The sequence below is a fragment of the Rutidosis leptorrhynchoides genome, chromosome 8, assembly GCF_046630445.1.
Source record: "Rutidosis leptorrhynchoides isolate AG116_Rl617_1_P2 chromosome 8, CSIRO_AGI_Rlap_v1, whole genome shotgun sequence".
NCBI classification, from domain to species: domain Eukaryota; kingdom Viridiplantae; phylum Streptophyta; class Magnoliopsida; order Asterales; family Asteraceae; genus Rutidosis; species Rutidosis leptorrhynchoides.
The window spans coordinates 332,109,131-332,128,022 of NC_092340.1; the positions used below are offsets into that span (position 1 = coordinate 332,109,131).

The following is an 18,892-nucleotide window of genomic DNA, read 5'->3' on the forward strand; positions in this document are numbered from 1 at the left end:
TTGTTAGGAAGAGAGGATCGCCTGGACGTTGGGAGATACAAATTTGAGAGAAAAATAACTCTATTACTCACAAGAATAGATTTACAGAGTATTACAAAACTCTTACAAAAAAATTTCAAACTCACACACACTATCTAGGTTGTGATTACACTTCTCTGAGTGATTTTGGGATGATTTACAATTGAAGTTTCAACCTCTATTTATACTAAAACTTTGGTGGCGGTGGAATGGTGTGAACGAGGAAGGTGTCGTGTGAACGGAGATGGTGGGCGGCCGTCATCGTGTTCATCTTTGCTTCTTCTACATGGTGTTCAAAGAAGGCTACTTTGAACATCTAGAAGGTGAGCTTCTAGATTGTAGGCTGAAAACTTTCAGTTTATGCCTCTAATTCATTTTGGATTCAGGTACTGTTGTTATTTGGAATAAGAATTGACTAATCGAATTGATTTAAGTAATCAAGTGGTCATAATCAAATACAAGTGTTTAGGTTATTCCCCTTAGTGAGTTTGATCCTCAAGTAAAAAGTAGTAATCACACAAGCCATTTGCAATGACAACAAGAACTATATATTTTCGATAAATCTTTTTATAACACACTTAACTTAATTACGAGTTATCAAATATTACACTTGTTTTACAAGAGGGACAAATTAATTAAGTAGGTAGCATGTTTGGATTAATTATGCAGCAGCTTCTGCAAATCCAACTCTGAGATTGTCATAATCAAATACAGTATGGTATTTACGCATAAACACATCTCCAAGTATCCTGCAAACCATAAATCAGGCAAAACTGTCAAACTCGGGTTTGAAAAATGTAATGCCCAACTATATAAAGCCTTATTGATCGACCCGAATCACAGATAACACACGCGTACCAGAGTGGGCCCCGAGCAGGAGGACTATCAAACGGAACGAAACCACTGAGGCAGATCATACTCTCACCCTCTCCAATCTTCATAATGTACTGCAAATCAACATAGTAAGAAGTTACAACTCTACTTAATATTTAAAATCAGATTGAATTTTTAAAGGGTGTATTTTAAAAAAAAAATTAAAAAAAATTGTGAAAGTTGAATGTCTATTCTATATTGACCATAAAAGTTGACAAATATATATAAGATGGAATGACACCTCATAAGGCGATACTTCGAATTCTTTGCCACCAATTGTAAATGAAATAATAGGCAATGAAGAAATTCTCGCACAATCGACCATGGATGCTCCGAGTGGGATAGGCACAAGGTGACACAGCTGCAAGTTTTTTGGATACATACATATATGACATGAAAACCTTTTTAAAAAATTATCAATTTGGAAGAATATATATATATGATATTGGAACAACAAGAAAATGGGTACTCACAGTTTTGCCAAATCCCAAAATACCATTTTTACTCAGCACGATCCCGATATTTATCGTCCTCACTATGACTTTACAGATTGGACACAAGCCTTCAACTCCAGATGATACACCATCGCTCATATCCACGACGCTCTTAATTCCAACGCTACACATTGATCACACAAAACCAACAAAACTATATATGTATATGTATATAATATATGTATGTATGTGTATATATATATGTGTGTGTGTTTGTGTATATATATAGTGAAAGGATCAAGAGAGAACTTAGATAGGGAAAGAACCCATAACCCCCACAGACTGAACACCAGAATATAATTTTTTGATTAATTTTTTTTTTCAAAACAGATGCATATGCTAGGTGCATTTAGTTAATCTGTGACAGACTGACTTCAAGACTGAAAAACAGGTTCATATGCTAGATGCATTCAATCAATATGTGACTTCAATCTGTGCACAGTATAATTTTTTTTTTTTTGTTAACAAAAAAATTATTATTAGTTTTTTTTTTTTTCAATCTGCCCGCTCAGTCTGTGGGGAGACCAAAGAAAAAAAAGTTTTTTTTCAGTGTGTGAGCACAGATTGAAGAACGGGTGCATATACTAGGTGTATGTGCATTCAATCTGTGAGTTCTCTAAGTTCTCTCACACCTTAATTCTCTCTGGATCCTCACCCTTATATATATATATATATATATATATATATATATATATATATATATATATATATATATATATATATATATATACACGTAAAAACAAGTAAAAAAACAACCAGTTGATAACATGAAAGAAAACGGACCTAACTTCTTGATCTTCGTCACTTAAAATACAGATTCCAAAAGGAGCACATATCTTATTTGGTTCGATCTGAATTTATAAAAAGTGCCACATTAATTAAATAATCAGATTTCACTATAACAATCAGAGTTGATTTTTTACCAGTTTCGCCAGAATATCAAGTCCTAAGCCTCCAAATATTTTAACGACAGTCTCACATGCAGTGGCGAAAAGTCCATTTGTACCAATCGCATTATTGATCTGGTTGATCATACTCTGCAAACCAACTAGCACACTTATTAAAACTTAATTTGCATTTTATAAGTTAATAACAAAATTAATATAGGCTCTCGAATCAAAATAATACAGTACAGTAGAATATCTAGAAATGGAATGTTACGGACCTTTGGACCTGCTATAAATGAGACTCCCGAATCTGCAATCGCTGAACACCCACTTTCACAAAAACCTGTTAATTAAAAACATACAATACATATGCAAGTTACAGCTGAACCCGGCCAACATGTACTTAACAGACATGTTTTTCAAATGCATACCAGTTTGTTCAGCATCAACATGTACATCATCCATATCAAACTAGCTAAGAGTAAAACAAAAATAGACTTAGAACGTATACAATAAATATATATCTATAGAACGAAAATTAAGGACCAGATCGATGAGTAAAACGAACCTGCCAATAACCCTTATGAGTGACGGGAACGTAAGTATGAGTACCCTTGTAATGATTTGGATCAACACGTCCAAATACAATTTCACCACCTTCGCCCGCTCCACCTTTTTGGTTAAGCCAAAATGAAAATATGTGATCCTTAACTAAATGCTGATTCATCATATTTTCCCTGCACAAAAATAAGTATGACATTGATGAATTGAATAAGAATCAATCACATACTACAAATCTCTTTTGCAAAAAAAAAAAAAAAAAAAAAAGACATGATTATGCGGACAGTTCTTGTGGTTTGCACACATTACACGCTCAGTCCCTAAACATTTTTATTGCATGGCCAGTCCTCGTGGTTTGTAGTCACTAGCACAGAAACTGCAAATCAATAGGATTGACCATGTGAAAAAAAGTTTAGGGGCTGAGCGTGTAATATGTGCAAACCACAGGGACTGTCTTCATATTTATGTCAAAAATAGATGAGCAAAATATTGAACATACAACACTGGGACAATATTTCCAACAGATATATCCCTGAATCCAAGCCCAAGAATACCATCAAACTTCCCTGCCAAAAGGGTCATACCAACATCCCTTGTTGCTTCGATGAACTCCTGTTTAGACCATACATTCGAGTTATGACTTAATCATGATGTGAATATATACATATATACATTATACATTATACATATTACATATTACATATATATATTTATAGCAATCATAATAATCACCTGATTTTGGACAACAAGATCACCAATTAAGACGTTGTCGTTACTCAAGTATCCAGATATCGATCCTCCCACATACTCAATTGCAGCTTGTGTCCCTGAAACAATTATAAGTTTATGCAGTAAACAAGACTGTCACAACCTCTATACTTTGACTTTTGAAAGTCAAAGAAAGTAATTTTTATATATAACTTGGTCAATTTTCATATTCAAGATTGCGACTCAATATAGGATGTATAATATAGTTTTTTTTTTTTTTTTTTGAATTTTCATAATGAGATAAATACAGCTTAGTCACTAACCATTCTTTTTGTAGGTGCTTGACTCGCTGGACTTGTATTTCGAGTGGATAAAGCAGGACCCCTGCAGGAGTAACATAATCTTTGTGCTTTAACTTTAAAATATTCATAATAATAATAAAGGTTCATTTATCATGAGTTCAGTACATAATAAATTCTTACCGATGATAAGCATTCTGAAGATGGAATCCATAAATTAGAACTACCCGTATCGAAGATGACGGTAAACTTTTGAGGTGGGGTACCAATACCAATCTCACCATAGTATTGAGCATCCATATAATTCTTCAGTGTTACAACATCAGGCCCTTGATAATTAATACTACTTTGTACAATAGTCTTTAAATAGTCACCATTATTCAGAGTGAAATTTGATAGAAAACGAATAGTTTCATCGAATGTCCATTTTTTTAAACGAATCCTAACACTACTGTCGGTTGATGCGGCGAAGGACAGAGTGCATAGCAGGATTAATATGAACACTAAAAATGATATGCTTCCCAATCTCCGTCCCATGTTGACCTGTATCGCATAATCCAATATATGCATTTGATTAGTCAACATTTGAAGCAAACGATATGCACTAATAGGGGCGATTTTATGAAGGGATAAGCCGGGTCAGCCGATCCCAGTGGATTTGTAATTTTTAGTGTAAAAATTTTGAATTTTTCGACTTTGACCCCGGTGAATTTTTTTTTTCCACCAAAACTTAAATATTTTGCCCAAAAACCTTCAAATTTTACCCAAAAATCTCTAAATTTTACCCCAAAACTTTCAAATTTTGCCCACAAACCTTTAAATTTTGTCCTAAAACCTCCGTTTTTTGTCCCAAAACCTCCATATTTTGTCCAAAAAAATTGCTACGATTTTAATTTTTTTTTTGGACCCCGGTGAAAAAAATTCCTAGTACCGCCAACCTAATTAAAATCCTAAATTGTTCCAAAATAAGGTTATTGTACTACATAAACATTCAAAATAATTGGTGAACTAATGTTGAGACACATGAATTCATTCAACATATATAAAAAAATTAAAAGCAGAGATAATTAACTACAAATAAAACCAACGGCTCTTACCAATGTGCTGTTCGCTGGAAAATATAAGCTAAAATGGGTAAAACATATAGATTGAAATAAATAAACAAGGCCATATTATTTGCTATGAAGCCTAAAATCAGGACAAGTTAGGGGTTCATACAGATGAGCTGATCATTCACTTTAAATACGTAAATTCTAAGGAATATGAATGTGTGCATTTTTGTTTACGTGTCCCTAATATAAGCAAGACGCGATCTTTTCAAGTTTTCATTTAAATTTAAAATTTTAGCCAGGTGGTTTGGCTCAATCGTGGCCCACAGTGGCGAAAACAGGAATTTTTTTCACCCGGGGCGAAATTTTTTTTAAAGCGTATCAATTTTTTTTGGGTAAAATATAGAGGTTTTGGGGAAAAATATGGTGATTTTTGAACAAAATGTGGAGGTTTTTAGGCAAAATATGAAGGTTTTGGGGCGAAATACGGAGGTTTTGGGGCAAAATATGGTGGTTTTGGGGCAAAATTTTTTTTTCACTGGGGCAAAATCGAAAAACTCAAAATTTTTACACTAAAAATTGCAAATCGACTGGGGGCATCTGCCCCCCTGCCCCATGCTGGTTCCGCCACTGGTGGCCCACTAAACGGTTGGAAACTACCATATTCAGAGTATAAAGTCTGAATGGTATTAGAGTATAACAAACTAGCAATCATGTAAACAATTTTATTCCCTAACTACACTCCATTCTCATTTTTGTCTTAACTGAGCTTAAAAATCTAATTATCAGGGTTTTCAAATATGAGAAAGACTTAACCCAACAAATTAGGCCCACTATAACGTTTTTTTTTTCCGATAAAGGGGACGGTACCCCGACAAATATAATGTTTAGGTGACCTTTGTATGTATGTATTTCGTGTGATGCTGAATATAGTGGATGATGGTAATTTTCATCCATATCCAATCCGCTAATCATCCATATTCATATTCATATTTAATATTAATCCAATTATATAGTTCATATCCATCATAAAACATGTGAATCAGATGGATATGAGTGACCATTCACATCCCTACTACTATTACTTTGTTAACAAATTCAAATTTGGCGATGCTAAGTAAGAACAAAGAACTCTACAATTAAAAATAAATTATTTCAGGGTATCATCATCATCATCATTCTCACGGGGTTTACATTGGTGCTTATGTCATATCATATGTACTAGACATATGTTATGCAACCAAGAAGGAAATCTTGGCACAATCAGTAGTGCAATCGGTATATAAAGTGAGCAATCCGTGTGTCGCAAAAACTAGATTTATGCAGTGTCCATGGAGTACTAATCAACCTAAGTTCAAACTTTATGACGGTTGATAATTACTTGAAAAACGAGTAATCCACCAAATAAATTAGCCACTAAACAATTGAATAAATTGAAGAACCTTGATCGTTTGTATTGAATAATGGAAAATGTTTTGATACAAACTAGAACTTAAGTTTTGAAACTGAAAGGCTCCTATTTATACTACAATGCACAAAATTAACCAAATAAGATGAAAGAAGTGATAGCATGTTTGGTTTACGCAGCAGCTTCTGCAAATCCAACTCTAAGATTGTCATAATCGAATACAGTATGGTATTTACGCATAAACACATCCCCCAGTATCCTGCAAATCATTATTCAAGCAAAATCTGTCAAACTAGGGTTTGGAAAATGTAATATTTATATTTATTAGAGAATATTTTAGGGATTATATTATCTTAGGGTTAGTGTTATTAATTAGGTTTTGTAATTATCTAGTTTCCTATATAATGTGTTACCTTGCTATGAAAGATATGTTAGCCTATATATAAGGCATCTTGTATTCAGTTTATTATCAATAATTCTATCAGTTATACTGTATTCATAATTCTATCTATATTGAACTCTCTAGCCTTATTGACCCGAATCACACATAACACACGTGTGCGTACCAGAGTGGGCCACGATCAGGAGGACTATCAAAAGGAACGAAACCACTGACGCAGATCATACTGTCACCCTCTCCAATCTTCATAATGTACTGCAAATCAACAAGAGAAGAAGTTACAACTGCACTTAAAATAATAAAATCAGACTGAATGTTTATAATACTTATTTTGTTGACAAATTTAAGATGAAACAACTAACACCTCATAAGGCGAAAGTTGAAATTGTTTGCCACCAATTGTAAATGAAATTATAGGCAAAGAAGAAATTCTCGCACAGTCAACCATGGATGCTCCGACTGAGAAAGGCACAAGGCTACAGAGCTGCAAGTTTTATTGGATTCATAATATGAAACCAGCTAATTAATAAAATAAAATAAAAATTATTTATTAAGAATATAAAAATAATAAGCTGGAACAGAAAAATGGCGACTCACGCTGCTACCGAATTTTAGAATACTATCTTTACTGATCACGAGCAAGCCCTTGATCAGCCTCAATATAATTTTACAAACTATACACATCGGTGTTCCAACTCCCGATGATACACCATCTTTCATGTTTACCATGCTCTTAATTCCAACACTACATATTGAACACAAGTATACATAAATAAAAGTTGACTAATTAATGCTAATTATGGTTTGGTATGTTATATACTATACAGACCTCTGTTGTTGATCTTCACTTAAAGGACAGACTCCAAAAGGAAGGCATAGCTTATTTGGGTCGATCTGAATTCAAATGAAGTGGCATATTAAATAAATTAATAATTAAATAAATAAATAAATAAATACTTAATCATCAGATTTCAGTATAACAATCTGGAGTTAATTGTTGTTTACCAATTTTGACAGAATATCAAGTCCAACGGGTCCAAGTAGTTTAACCACATTCTCACATGCATCGGTGAAATCTCCATTGGTCCCAATGGCATGATTGATCTGGTTGATCATACTCTGAAACACAACTTAAAAAAAACTCAAATAACTAATAGTAATCAGATCGATTACATTCTACCTGCATTCTAAGAACAAAAAAATTAGATAATATTAATATGCATTTTTAATTGAAAAATGGAACCACATCCTTACTCTGCAGTAGAATTAATATCAAGAAATGGAATGTTACAGACCTTTGGACCCGCTATAAATGAGACTCCCGAATCTGCAACTGCGGAACACCCACTTTCACAAAAACCTGTTAAGAAGATGCATTATTATGAAAGTTATAACTAAGCCCAACATGTACTTAAATGATACAAGAACAAAATAAAGAAAAATAATAATAATAAAACAGATAAACACAAATAAATATAGAAAAGACTAGGTAAGAGTGAAATGCATACCAGTTGGTTTAGCTTCAATATGTACATCATCCATATCAAACTAGTTAAGAGTAAAACAACAAAACACTTGGAATTAATGTATACACAAAAAGTATATATAAATTTAACGAGAAGTAAGGCAGGACCGGATGAACGAACCTGCCAATAACCCTTTTGCGTGACTGGAATATAGGTATGCGTACCCTTGTAATGATTTGGATCAATACCTCCAAATACGATTTCACCCCCTTCTTCTCCACCTTTTCGGTTTAGCCAAAATGAAAATATATGATCCTTAACCAAATGTTGATTCATCATATTCTCCCTGAACAACATTTAGTCATAAATCTATTTTGCAAAAAAAAGTATACATATAAATAACGAGGGTGGTAACATAATGAAAGTAATTATTAAACATATATACCACACTGGGACAACATTTCCAACAGATATTTCCTTGAACCCAAGCCCAAGGATACCATCAAACTTCCCTGCCAAAAGGCTCATCCCAACCTCCCTTGTTGCTTCGATGAACTCCTGTTTAGACCATATATAGATTCCACATTAGTTAATTCAACCTACTTTGTCACCAAGTCCAACTTTAATGCACAAATCATGCATGTTGAGAATATATATATATATATATATATATATATATATATATATATATATATATATATATATATATATATATAGTAATAATACTACGTACTATTCTTCACCTGATTCTGGACAACAAGATCACCAATTATTACGTTGTCATTACTCAAGTATCCAGATACCGATGCTCCCCCATACTCAATTGAAGCTTGTGTCCCTGCAACCAATTTTAGATGTATATAGTTTTTCTAAATTTTCACAAAACGAAGAAATAAGGGTTAATCACTAACCATTCTTTTTGTAGGTGCTTGACTGACTTGACTTGTATTTCGAGTGAAGAGGAGAGCAGGACCCCTGCAGAGTAACATAAAATTTGTATGTGACTAAACTTGTTAATGTTTGCATACATATATTTAGTATATAATAAATTCTTACCGATGATAAGCATTCTGAAGACGGAATCCACAAGTTAGAACTACCCGTATCAAAGATGACAGTAAACTTTTGAGGTGGGGTACCGATTCCAATCTCACCATAGTATTGAGCATCCATATAGTTCTTCAGTGTTACAATATCAGACCCTTGATAACCAACAGTACTTTCACTATACCTTGTACTGAGAGTCTTTAAATAGTCTCCATTATTCAAAGTGAGATTTGATAGATAACGAAGGGTCTCGTCGAGGGCTGATTTTTTTAAACGGATTCTAACAAGTCTCCCGCTTGATGTGGACAAGGACAGAGCGCATAACAGAGTTGATATGAAAACTAAAATTCGTCCCATGTTGACCTGCAAGCGAATCCACCATTACACTCTAATTAGTCATACATCAAGTAGTATTATCTAACAAAAAACTCAAAAAGTGATAGCATAAATATCATCGAAAGAGTTCTCAAGTTCAAAACTCACTAGGGTGGTCAGGGTTAGTGTTAGAAACGGCCACAAGATAACCCGATTAGACTGCATACATCTAACCCTCCCCGTTTACCCATCTATGATAGCATAATCCAATATATGTGACTACGCATTTGATTAGTCAGCATTTGAAGCAAACAGCATATACTAAAAATATGCAGACCTAAATGAAATGCTAAATCGTCCAAAATATTGGTGTGCTAAATCGTCCAAATTATACGACATAAACATCATAGACAGTCACAAAGTTATTGGTGTGTTAATGTTGGGAGACATGAAGAGCACAAAAACTGTTAACCCATTAAAGAGGACAATCACTACATATAACACTTAACAAACATAGAACAAAAGATGCAGAGAAAAACATACATATAATTCTATTGAGATTTTGTGAGTATACTTGTTCAAGTGGAACATTGCGAACCGTCGAAGGAATATAGGCTGTGAAACTGTGAAAGCTTTCCATTTGTGATTGCTTTCCCGACCGGTGATCTAAACGTCGATCCTATTCGCTTCCGCCGCTCGTATTCGGTATGTCTCGAACTTATATAAATTCAACATTGGCATCAAGAGCTATCTAAGTTTATTTTCCGGTTAACATGCTAAGTTTCCTTTCATGGTACTTGATGTTGCATAAACATACTAAATGATAAAATTTCATAAAAGAGGCTTTTTGAAATACAAGTTAACAAAGATGAAGTCTTGACGGTATCTTTTCCTAGCTAGTTAATTGTGTTCAGCCTTATTCATAATTAGACCTTTGCTATTCGGTTTGTAGTTACTTCGCTTGTTTTGCTAGAAAGAATTGGCTTTAACATATTAATTTATAATATATATATAAATTAATATAAAAAGTGCAATCGTATAGAAGAACACCTGCAAATAGTTAACCCTAAAGATATAAAAACATAACTATTAGATTCGAAGTAAAAAAAAAAAAAAAATAAATAAAAAATATGAACAACCAATTTTTTTTTTAAATACCTGAAAAGTGTGATAGTAAAAATTTGGGAATTAATTGATCTTTCAAAAAGTGTGATAGTAAAAATACTTGGAAAGAGTATGAATATAATGGAGATAAAAGTTAAAGTCATCATGATTTTCATCTAAGAGTGACAGATGTCATCACTTTTTAAACAATACGTGGTAGCTTTTATTACATGTGTCATAACAAAAAGGTAAACCAATAAAAAAGTGACGGTTGACAATACTTTACTTGTATGAATTCACCTAAATAATGAAAATTAAGGGGTAAAGATGTATAGCCTTTCTAGAAAAAGTCTTACGCAAGCTAAAAAAAAAAAAAAAAAAAAAAAAAAAAAAAAAAAAACAAAAATCGGACAAACACCATAATTGGTTACGTTGAAAGCCCAACTAGTGCCACGTGTTTTAAGCAAAAGATGAGAAAATAGTTGAGATATTAATATTTTCAACTTTTATGCAACTAACAAGTTTTTGTTTCGAGATGTCTATTATGCATACTTACAAGTTTATCTTTTGATACTTGATTAATTAAAACTTCATATTACTAGTGATTTTTTTTCGTAACATTACATTAAGCATGTCTTAGATAATAATGATCACTATAACATGAGTACCTTGTAGTACACTTTTTATATGTACATAAATATATCTATGTGAATGAGTATGTATCATTTATTGCATAGATCATTGTTTATGAAAACACTTATATGAATTGATATGTTTTCAAAGTTTGAAATATGGTACCGAAAAGTCGTGCCAATTCGGATTTATAAGAATTATAATCTTGTATATTATTGTGTTAATAATAGTTTCATAATAGGTTTTATAGATGATAATTGGAAACATAGTGACCTTTTTCTCTATAGACTATGATGACCTATTATTAATAAAATAATATAGTTGCAAGATGATTGCATATTTTGATGGATATAACTAATCTTGCATTATTGTCTTTCATATAGAATTTTTTGTTCAATCATGGCTTCCGCATCAAAGAACATTGTTGCTGAACTTAACAAAGGTGTTAAGTTGAATGGTGACAACTATGAAATATGGAGCATGAAACTCGAATATGTGTTGGAAGAGCAAGAGGCTCTTGTTGCTCTTACTCAATCAATGGAAGTACCTGAGGTGGGTGATACGGAACAACATAAAAGGGATGCTGAAGTGTACATCACTTGGAAACGTAAGAACACCATTGCTCGCATTACGTTGCTGAGCAGCATGGATGATGACATCATGCGTGATTTTTGCAAGTATGAACTAGCAAAAGATATGTGGAAAGCATTGGCTGACAAGTTTGGTGCAACCTCGGTGACCAAACTGAGATCTCTCACTATCAAGTTTGACCAATATAAAAAGAAGTCTGATCATACCATGAAAAAGCATGTCAGACAAATGTCAAACATGATAAGTGAATTGAGAAACGCAGGTCATGTTCTTACTGATGAACAACAGGTTCAAGCTATGATCCGTTCCTTGCCTCAAAGTTGGGAGCAAATGAAAATGCATCTCACACACAATGAGAATATCAAGACTTTTGAGGACTGTGCACGCCATTTAGAGCTAGAAGAAGATCGGATTGAGGCCGGTAAGTCAATCACTGAGGTGAATATGGCGACAAGCTCTAAAAATGCTTTTGGGCATAAGCGCAAGTTTCATCACCATAAGGGTAAAGAAACTTATAAGTCCAACAAAAGGCTAAACACCAATCATCGTGGCAAGGGAACACGTCCCTCCAAGAAAGTAAACATTGCAAAGGTAAAATGCTACAATTGTAGCAATAAAGGGCATTTTGCTCGTGATTGTCCTGAGCCTAAAAAGGTATACTCTTACGATGCTTATGTTAGCAAACTTTGTGTTGCTAGTTCTGTTTTCTTAACTGAATCTCAACCTTTGTGGATTGTAGACTCAGGAGCAACAGACCATGTAGCTAAGGACAAAGACGCCTTTGTAGAATTTCGACGAGTTTCTCATGGAGCTATGTGGATTTATGTGGGAAACAACTCAAGAGTTCCAGTTGAAGGGATCGGGTCATGCAAGTTAGTCATGCGTGAAGGACGAACCCTAATCCTACATGATGTTTTATATGCTCCTCAAATTCGTCGAAATTTGATTTCTGTTTTGGTTTTGTTAAGACTTGGTTTTCATTTGTACTTTCGTGATAATGTTGTTGAGTTGTCTTTGGGAACAAACTCTTATGGTTTTGGTTATGTTCTTAACGGTTTTATCGTGATGGATGTTGATTATCTTAATAATAAACCATGTTTTTCCTTAGTTGCATCTTCTAATAAATTTGATAATGATGTAAACAACTGGCATGCTAGACTTGGTCATATTGGCCAACAAAGAATGAATAGATTAGCTAGAGATGGTTTACTAGCTAATATTGATAAAGTGGAATTGTCTACTTGTGAGCACTGTCTGGCAGGAAAAACTGCGAGAAAACCATTTGGAAAAGGAACTCGTGCCGATTATCCATTGCAACTAATACATTCGGATATATGTGGTCCTATGAATGTTCGAGCAAGGCATGGAGCGTATTATTTCATCACATTCATTGATGATTATTCTCGATTCGGTTACGTCTACTTGATCTCTCACAAATCCGAAGCATTGGATTGTTTTCAAAGTTATATGAATTTTGTTGAGAATCAATTAGAACGTAAGATTAAAGCATTAAGAACCGATCGAGGACGTGAATACCTATCTGATTCGTTCAAAGCTCTATGTGATGCTAAAGGTATTCAACGTCAATTAACTACTCCCAGGACTCCGCAACAAAATGGTGTTGCAGAAAGGCGGAATAGAACGCTTCTTGAAATGGTTAGGTCAATGATGGCACACGCAAATTTACCTATCACTTTTTGGGGTGATGCTTTATTAACTGCCACATTTGTACTTAATCGTGTGCCTTCAAAATCAGTAACTTCCACACCATATGAGTTATGGACAGGTCGCAAACCTGACTTGAATGTGTTAAGACCTTGGGGTTGTGCAGCGTATACTTTGGATTCCTCGCACAAATATGGAAAATTAGGTCCAAGAGGAAAGAAATGTGTTTTCATTAGATACTCTGAACAATCAAAAGGTTATGTGTTTTTAGGTGAACACGAAAGTGGGAGCATAACTGAATTTGAATCTCGAGATGTTACATTCTTGGAAAATGAGTTTCCAAAACAAGGAGACCTTGATAAAGATTGGTCTTTATTTGAGACTACAGAATTACCTCATTCGAGTGGGAGATATTTGAGGAGTGAAGACGAAGAATTTGTTTCTTTGGATACAACTCCTCAACCTATTGCGAATGAAGATAATTCTTATCCGAGTGGGAGCAATATGGCAAATCAAGAACATGTTTCCGAAGAACCTCAACCCGTTGCTACCGAGCATAATTCTGATCCAAGTGGGAGCAATTTGGTAAACCAAGAATCTGTTTCACTGGATAACCAACCACGACGAAGTAGTCGTCAAAGTAAACCTCCACTTCGGTATGAGATCGAAGATGGTTATACTTTTATGGTTCAACTAGAAGAGGATGAACCAAGAGATATAAATGAAGCTCTCACTTGTCCTGCAAAGGATGAATGGTTCAAAGCAATGAAAGAAGAGATGGAGTCTATGAGATCCAACAACGTTTGGGAATTGGTTGATCTTCCAAAAGAAAGAAAAGCCATTGGGAGTAAGTGGATTCTCAAAATAAAGCGTAAAGCTGATGATAGTATTGAAAGATACAAAGCTCGACTTGTGGCAAAAGGCTACAATCAACAGGAAGGGATTGACTATGAGGAAACATTTTCACCTGTTGTAAGACTCACATCAATTCGTTTGATTCTAGCAATAGTAGCAAGTATGAACCTTGAATTACATCAAATGGATGTAAAGACTGCTTTCCTCAATGGAAATTTAGATGAAGAAATCTATATGGAACAACCGACGGGTTTCATTAAAGAAGGCCACGAACATAAGGTTTGTAGATTGCTTAAATCAATATATGGCCTCAAGCAGTCATCAAGACAATGGTATATACATTTTCACAATGTGATCACGTCACATGGCTTCACTGTGGTCAATGAAGATAATTGTGTTTATATCAAAAGGTCTAAAGGAAAAATAGTCATATTGTCATTATATGTTGATGATATATTGATTGCTGGAAATGATAAGGAGTATGTTTTCGAGGTTAAAAGATGGTTATCATCTAACTTTGAAATGAAGGATATGGGTGAAGCTGAATATATCCTTGGAGTTAAGATTTCAAGGGATCGCTCAAGGAAGTTGTTGGCTCTTTCGCAAGAGACTTATATCAACAAGATTCTTGAACGTTTTAACATGCATAAATCTAACCCCATAGACACTCCTATGGCGATTAGTGATACGTTGAGCATTAGAGAGTGTCCGCAAACTCCACAAGAGAAACATAAAATGAAAAATGTTCCTTATGCTAGTGCGGTTGGAAGTCTCATGTATGCTATGATGTGTACGAGACCGGATATCTGCTTTGCTGTTGGCATGGTAAGCCGATACCAATCCAATCCAGGTTTAACCCATTGGAAAGCCGTGAAAAGGATTCTTAGGTATCTTAAGGGTACTAGTCATTACTCTTTGTGCTACGAAGGAAATAATCTGCAAATGAGAGGCTATACTGATGCTGATTGGGGAAGAGATATGGATGAAAGAAAATCTACCTCTGGCTTTGTTTTTCTGTTAAACAAAGGTGCTATATCTTGGAGTAGCAAGAAACAATCATGTATAGCATTGTCTACAATGGAAGCTGAATTTGTGGCATTTTCAGCGGCTGTACAAGAAGCCGTGTGGCTTAATCGATTTTTGAGTAATTTGGGGGTTGTTGGCAATACCATTGATCGAGCATTGATATACTCTGATAATGAGGCTGCCATTGCATATTCAAAAGACCCCAAGTTCCATTATAAGACAAAGCACATAGACATAAAGTACAATTTTGTGAAAGACAAGGTTGCAAGAAAAGAAGTAAGTATAGAGTACATATCTACGCATGATATGGTAGCAGATCCTTTGACAAAACCCATACCTAGAGATGCATTTGTTAAGCATGTTAGGTCTCTAGGATTGCGTAGATTTTAATAAATGTACTATTTTAATAAATGTACTTATAAGTTTAAGTTTATATCCAATGCAATGAATTTCTTTTAAATCCTTGTTTTATTGTTCGCTCTTTGTGTTGCGAATCGAGAAAAGTATGTCGGACAGATACATGATTAGCCCACTCACATGGGTAATCAATTCCATTTCATGTGACAAATGGAAAAGTGGTGTATATTAAGCACATTGTTTTAGTGACAATTGAGAGCTCGAGATTGAGATAATTTGACGCCACATTCATAAGTATATAAATATTATGTGAATTTTCACAATTCACCTTATCTGTCATGAGTATCCAGATGTGAGTTCTTAATAGTTTTATGAGTAGATAAGTGAACTCGAGTTTTGAACATTGAGTATGTTTGAACTATCATCTGTGCAACATTAATTTAAAGACATACCTCCATTGTGAAAGGAGTAATGTTGCAGCATGTGATTCATACCACATGTGATCAAGACGACCAATAAGGGAAATAGAAGAAACGATCTCTACTTCTATGTTATGTGAGTCCCTTGAGGTATTAGTAACCTCAATTTAATGTCCTTATGACTTTTTCTTGTCTCTTGAAGCTTAGTTTAATGTTTGCTATCTTAAGGCGTTGCTTAAGGGTTATGAGTAATTCAACCTGGCTGGACGTTCTTAGAAAAGCAAGTTGACCTAAGGCCAACGGATTCTAAGAAAAGGGAAGATCATTTGAAGTTCACATTAACTTGTATTCACCGGTCGACCAATTATCTTTTGTCTTAGTGACAAGTCTTAGTGATAAATGATAATTGTGAATGCAAAAGGGTTTTATAAGTAAAACTGAGATCATGCGAGTTACTAATATGATTAATGATCTAGGACATTGCATACTAAATCTACTCTTTCCAAGATTATAGAGATGCTATATATTCCTAACAGATGTATAGCAATTGAGCTCTCAAAGTATGCCGGTCGCACAGCCTAGTTCCCAGTATGAATGGTTTGCGTACTACACGGTATGTTTTTCAAGATATATGAGTATATCAAAATTGTTTGTGTGCGAGTGGGAGATGTTAGAAAATGATTATTTATCACCCACAAACAATGAAAGAGTAGTTGAACCAACTAATGTCTTCTTGGCACATAGTACATGTTTGTTTAATATAATGGGAGTTGTTAACCCATTAAAGAGGACAATCACTACATATAACACTTAACAAACATAGAACAAAAGATGCAGAGAAAAACATACATATAATTCTATTGAGATTTTGTGAGTATACTTGTTCAAGTGGAACATTGCGAACCGTCGAAGGAATATAGGCTGTGAAACTGTGAAAGCTTTCCATTTGTGATTGCTTTCCCGACCGGTGATCTAAACGTCGATCCTATTCGCTTCCGCCGCTCGTATTCGGTATGTCTCGAACTTATATAAATTCAACAAAAACACAGCTATGGTAAACTGAAAATCACATGAAGACACACAAAGCCAATCTTAGCTGATGAATAATACCTCAAAGTATGCAAAAAGGCGACAAATTAACAACAAATCAGAAAATATGATTAACACATACTGATTGCATTTAACCTTAAGAAGCTTCAAGATTTTATGAGAAAAACATACGAGTAGTACATAAATATATTCTAATGAGTCAACTAATTCATTAAGCATATATGAAAACTAAAAATCATAATTGATTAACCACAAATAAATCCGACAGCACCTTACCACTGCTATTCGTTGAAAAATTTAAGCTCAAAATGCTAGCATGCAACCCTTCACTTCAAATAGCTTAAACATATAGATTGAAAGACTTAAACAAAACCATACTAGTTGCTATGAAGCCTAAAATCAGCATAAGTTTAGGGGTTCACACAGATAAGCTGATCGATCATTCACTTAAAATACGTAAGATCAAAGGAAAGTGAATGTGTGGTCTTACTTACTTACTTACGTGTACCTAAAATACAGAAGATGTAAAATTTGAGGTTTGTACTTATTAATGTTTTAATGTAAAAAAAAATTAGTCCTTGATTATTTTGGGCTCCACAAGCTTAATATTTCGTAAGGTACATATGATAAATGATATGACAGGTAACAATCGCTTCGCTAACAATTATAGGAATGGGTGTTAGTATTTTGGATCCTGATAAGATGTTTTGAATCGAATTTATAAGATATTATAAGGCTTTAGTACCTAACTGCACTTGCACACTACAACGCCAACAAAAATGTCACATTGTTAATCAAGCTTTTGAATTTGTACAAGACATGCTAAACTAAAACATCACAATTCTTCACCTTTTGAAACTAGCTTAGAACAAAAAACTCTATCATTAAATATAGACTATAAAAAGCTATATAAGTCATCATCATCGTCATACATTGGCCCTCATGTCATATCATAAGTACTTGACATATATTAAGCAATCAAGAAAAAAAGTTGGGCACAATTAGTCATACTAGCTAATTTTCTCATGGGCCCATAAATTGTGTAGGAATTAAAAGTGACAATGTTTAGAACTCCAATAATATAACGAATGTATAATGGTTGAATTGTTCGTTGTATAAATCAGGCAGGCATACGGTCCTCAATGATTCACATTATTTCATGTGTCAAGTATCACAGTTGGTACAATACTAGTTACGTTACAATCTGTTTTACACCATACAGGCAAAGATGTTTTTACTGAAACAACTTGTAACACCTTGGCTTAAGGCGTCACGTTTACGCAGCTTCTGCAAATCCAATTCTGAGGTAGCTATAATCAAATATTGTGTGGTAACGACGCATAAACACATCACCCAATATCCTTCATGACATAAATAAAGAATAGTTTGTCAAACTCATATTTTAAACCTAACAGGTAGAATAAACTCCACCTCACACAAAAAGAAGACGTACCAGTGTGGGCCACGCGCAGACATATCATCATTAGGAATAAAAGCACTAAAGCACTGTGCGACTGAACCCTCACCAATCTTAAATATGTACTGCAAAACAAATAAACAAAATTAAAAATAAAACAAAAAATTCTTGTTGGGGTATGTAATTTGACTTTTTTTTATATATGAAAAAAAATAATAATAAAAATAGTACATCATCAGGAGAAAGCTGA

The 18,892-nt window shown here is 34.1% G+C and overlaps 2 protein-coding genes across 3 annotated transcripts; both read right to left on the minus strand.

Annotated features, from left to right (window-relative positions):
* Window positions 1–607: 607 nt before the first annotated feature.
* On the minus strand, window positions 608–4,377 carry LOC139861322 (cyprosin-like). The gene is made up of 13 exons (XM_071849697.1): window positions 4,024–4,377; window positions 3,865–3,925; window positions 3,566–3,660; window positions 3,333–3,445; window positions 2,841–3,009; window positions 2,704–2,743; window positions 2,551–2,615; window positions 2,309–2,422; window positions 2,169–2,236; window positions 1,365–1,509; window positions 1,133–1,252; window positions 877–965; window positions 608–767 (listed from the first exon to the last, which is right to left on the minus strand). Exons 1-13 carry the CDS (start codon window positions 4,375–4,377, stop codon window positions 680–682), a joined length of 1,521 nt encoding a protein of 506 aa, XP_071705798.1. The 3' UTR covers window positions 608–679.
* A 1,956-nt stretch (window positions 4,378–6,333) lies between these two features.
* LOC139861320 (aspartic proteinase A1-like) lies at window positions 6,334–18,891 on the minus strand. Of its 2 annotated transcripts, none has more exons than XM_071849695.1 (15): window positions 18,874–18,891; window positions 18,679–18,767; window positions 9,220–9,573; window positions 9,075–9,138; window positions 8,907–9,001; window positions 8,609–8,721; window positions 8,344–8,509; window positions 8,206–8,245; window positions 7,993–8,057; window positions 7,703–7,816; window positions 7,527–7,591; window positions 7,295–7,442; window positions 7,062–7,181; window positions 6,864–6,952; window positions 6,334–6,556 (listed from the first exon to the last, which is right to left on the minus strand). In XM_071849695.1, the coding sequence occupies exons 3-15, from the start codon at window positions 9,565–9,567 to the stop codon at window positions 6,469–6,471; spliced, it is 1,515 nt and encodes a 504-aa protein (XP_071705796.1). In that variant the 5' UTR covers window positions 9,568–9,573; window positions 18,679–18,767; window positions 18,874–18,891; the 3' UTR covers window positions 6,334–6,468. The 2 variants fall into 2 exon arrangements, with proteins under 2 accessions (XP_071705796.1, XP_071705795.1); XM_071849694.1 differs by lacking the exon at window positions 18,874–18,891 and adding an exon at window positions 18,482–18,586 and having other exon boundaries at window positions 18,679–18,708.
* Window position 18,892: the final 1 nt, after the last annotated feature.

What these genes read in the sequence shown, in the direction of transcription:
- LOC139861320 (XM_071849695.1), bottom strand. Translation starts at nt 9,567, where the DNA reads ATGGGACGAATTTTAGTTTTCATATCAACTCTGTTATGCGCTCTGTCC. An exon ending in AAGCACCTACAAAAAGAATG is followed by an intron (nt 9,002 to 9,074) that starts GTTAGTGATTAA and finishes AATTGGTTGCAG; the next exon opens with GGACACAAGCTTCAATTGAG. An exon ending in ATCTTGTTGTCCAGAATCAG is followed by an intron (nt 8,722 to 8,906) that starts GTGAAGAATAGT and finishes TGGTCTAAACAG; the next exon opens with GAGTTCATCGAAGCAACAAG.
- LOC139861322 (XM_071849697.1), bottom strand. Translation starts at nt 4,377, where the DNA reads ATGGGACGGAGATTGGGAAGCATATCATTTTTAGTGTTCATATTAATC. An exon ending in CTCATAAGGGTTATTGGCAG is followed by an intron (nt 2,744 to 2,840) that starts GTTCGTTTTACT and finishes ACTCTTAGCTAG; the next exon opens with TTTGATATGGATGATGTACA. An exon ending in TTGATATTCTGGCGAAACTG is followed by an intron (nt 2,237 to 2,308) that starts GTAAAAAATCAA and finishes TTATAAATTCAG; the next exon opens with ATCGAACCAAATAAGATATG.